At 39.8% G+C, this 3,179-nt stretch overlaps 1 protein-coding gene across 1 annotated transcript; it reads right to left on the bottom strand.

Annotated features, from left to right (window-relative positions):
* Positions 1-2,684: 2,684 nt before the first annotated feature.
* PHALS_09148 (uncharacterized protein) lies at positions 2,685-3,179 on the bottom strand (the record flags this gene model as incomplete). The annotated part of the gene is made up of 3 exons (XM_024724595.1): positions 2,685-2,711; positions 2,738-3,071; positions 3,130-3,179. The coding sequence occupies 3 exons, from the start codon at positions 3,177-3,179 to the stop codon at positions 2,685-2,687; spliced, it is 411 nt and encodes a 136-aa protein (XP_024575455.1).

Raw genomic sequence — 3,179 nt, 5'->3', positions numbered from 1 at the left:
TGTATTTATTTGTTTTATCTGCGGCAAAGCCGCCTAATTTTAAATGTATAGATTTTCCGAAATATATAGTAAAATCTAAATACATGCATAACTACTGGCTACCTAGCATTCTTGTTTGGGTGTGGTCACACCATGCACATCTCGTGTGACACACTGTTACCAGGGTACGTGTAACTCCGTTACACCTCATCATTAGCATCAAATGCTGTCTTGGTTGGGCACAGTGACAACAATGGCACTGACAGTGTATTATAGCCTTCCGATTATATGGACAGTATATTTTCTGTAAGGCTGTAAAAATTTCTATAGAGAAGTTTCTTGTAATGAATTATACAAAGTGTGAAACTGCAGCTGGTACAGTAAGATCTTCCACTCGTCACATTATGGGGAACATCTGAGCAAAATTTAAATACGCTTTGACAGTGCTGATCGAACCTGTTTGGGAGGTATGGAGAGCAACGCATGTCTTCGATTTGAGTATATATCTTCTAACGGCATTGGAAAATCTGACAGTTTTCAGGAGTTATATACCTATATATTCGGAATATTTCAATGCATCAATGGGATGCCTACCCCGCTAGCAAGAACACCAAATGATTGGAGCAGAACTGAATCTGAATACGCAATCGCACGAGCCGACAAGAGATGAAAGTCTTGCCGAATCTTCCTTTGATGATATGAAGAGATTGATACTAAGAAGGAGCTTGTGAAATCAGCACGAAAGTTACCTTACGCCTCGCAGCTACGGGCCAAATACCAGACACGTCACCATTATGTCAAACGAATCTGTTCGATCATCGCTTTTGCACGCGACCATCGCGGCAACTCATTGCGTTCAGAACGAGTAAATATCTAATACAAGATCTCGATGCGTTAATTTGCGTGGCAGCATGATGTTCCATGTTGCCACCCCATATCTAAAATGGAGAATGGTCAGAAAGCATAGGTGCTAAAATTAAAGCTCATAATTTTTGTGATTTGAGATGAAAATCTCGACCCCATCACTGCAAAGAAAGGGTGGCGTTAAAGAAAGCGGGTTCGTAATCGTTAAAGTTTCGCGATATTCTTCTGCTATGTCTAGACTTTATGGAACGACGCACGTGCGGCCAGCCACGATGGTCAAAGAAGCACGCATGTGGCTGTTTCCAATTTATCGTCCGCATTTTAACTTCTTGGAACCCTAGAACCATAGTAACAAACAGATTTGCCATAGTATCAGAATATGGAAAGCTGACCAAACGTTTACAAAAAGTATTAGGAGCTGTCAATTATTCACTCAGTATTAATAATGTTGACGTATCTATGCTGTGGCTATGATCAGTAATTATAAGGCATGACATCATTAAGTGATAAAAAATTCTGAGGTATGACAAATCATTGTCGAATGGAATTTAAGTTGATAATAATTCTCGAATAGACGACTGATACGTGTGAGGTTCGCAGTCAGAGTAGCTGCACAAATTCAAATGCTTGTCTTCCGCTTACTTAGAAAATCGCAAGAATGACATTAATTCTGTGCAAGCTGCAGAAAATATTTGATCTGTCATCAGTAGCTATATCGTAAGAATTACTGCTTGATTTTTCCGCCTTTGATCGACACGACGACACAAAAAAAACATCGAGTCTCTTGACGCACAGCTCAATGTTTACTAATTGCAATATATCTGGCTTTGCGTTGACGACTCCATGTTTCTGGCTCACACAAGTATTTCGAATGCCAATCATAAACAAGCTTTATAATTGTAATATCAAGCTCTACACGCAAATGTGCTGCGGCAACTACTAGATTGTAGCTTTCGCACTATAGCCAACCTAAGGATGGCACGGAGCCGAAGAGTAGAATATTAACGCGATATTTCTTTACTCCAATTATTATAATTTCAGCTACCACAATTGCATGTATATGCTACAGTTTTAAGTATGATTACTATTTATGAAAATAAAACGAAGAAGAGCCACAAAATCTAGCAGTTATTCATATATTCTTGCATTCAAATATGTTGTCTATGTAGTAATTAAACTCGTAATCTTTATGTTCGGTCTATCATTTGGGATTAGTTCTTGTCGCTATATCGTCCTTCGATAAAACGATTGATGAGCATATCGTTCTCTGCCGATCAAACGATTCATCGATATTGCAAGGTCAGTTCCTTGTAATGTTTCCAAAAGATATGCATCTGTTCAAGACTTATGGGTAAACCACACCAGTTGTCGAGCAATATAACGTCAATCGTTATATCTTCACTCTTTTTCTATCTTCTTAAGTAAAGAAAAGATGATCACATAAAAAACTATATAGTCAAATTCTCTATGACTTTAGTCAGATGAATTCAGTAAATACGATGTAGGCATTGCTAATTAATGGCTTTAAAGCTCTAACGGCATCATCGCTGATACATCGCAAGCATCAATCTTCCAGCTGGCTGCAAAGAAACGCGGACAGCGTCTATCCTTTTCTGACAGATCCCATAGTGTAGCATGTATCCAGAAATGATACCTCTGCTTGTTGCACGCAAGGTACATTTACACATCCTCAACTTAGTTTAAGATGTAAAATCCCAATTCTTGATCATACTTTTGTCCAATTGCACTAATACTTTAGCAGATAATTCTAGCCTTGTATTATACAATTTGGCTACGCTCAATTCATGTACATATCTTAGGTATACAAGATTACTAAATAATTAGTAATAGTCATCACGTGCATTGCGCTACAGATGCAGATGCAATAGCATACAGCCGGCTGTTCAATCAGCAAAGCACACAAGCTTCGCTGTGTAGAAGCCAGCTCGGGAAGTTCTACAGCGAAGCTAAACTCCATTTCCAATTTCCCTTCGTGCTCCACAGGTAATCCGACATTCATAGCTATGCGTCTTTCTCTTTCTACACTTTTGGCGACAATGAGCGCAGCCACACTGATGGCGACAAGTACTGGAGCGATGGTTTCCGACAGTGCCCCACCCATGAGAGCTTTGGAAACAGCTTCGACCACCGAGGTTGCCGCTGGCGCTACGTACACTGCTCGTGAATTGGAGACCGCTGAAGTTGACAAGCCCTTAGAAGTGCGTCGTCTGAGAAACAAACATAAGCACAAGCGTAACAATCACAAAAATAAGCACAGAAACAAACACAAATCCCACCACCTCTAGCGTGGATAAATTTAGCGAAGATGTCAGCAT

This window comes from Plasmopara halstedii (genome assembly GCF_900000015.1).
Source record: "Plasmopara halstedii genome assembly, contig: Scaffold_350, whole genome shotgun sequence".
Lineage (NCBI taxonomy): Eukaryota > Oomycota > Peronosporomycetes > Peronosporales > Peronosporaceae > Plasmopara > Plasmopara halstedii.
This window is presented reverse-complemented; position numbering and strand designations above follow the sequence as displayed.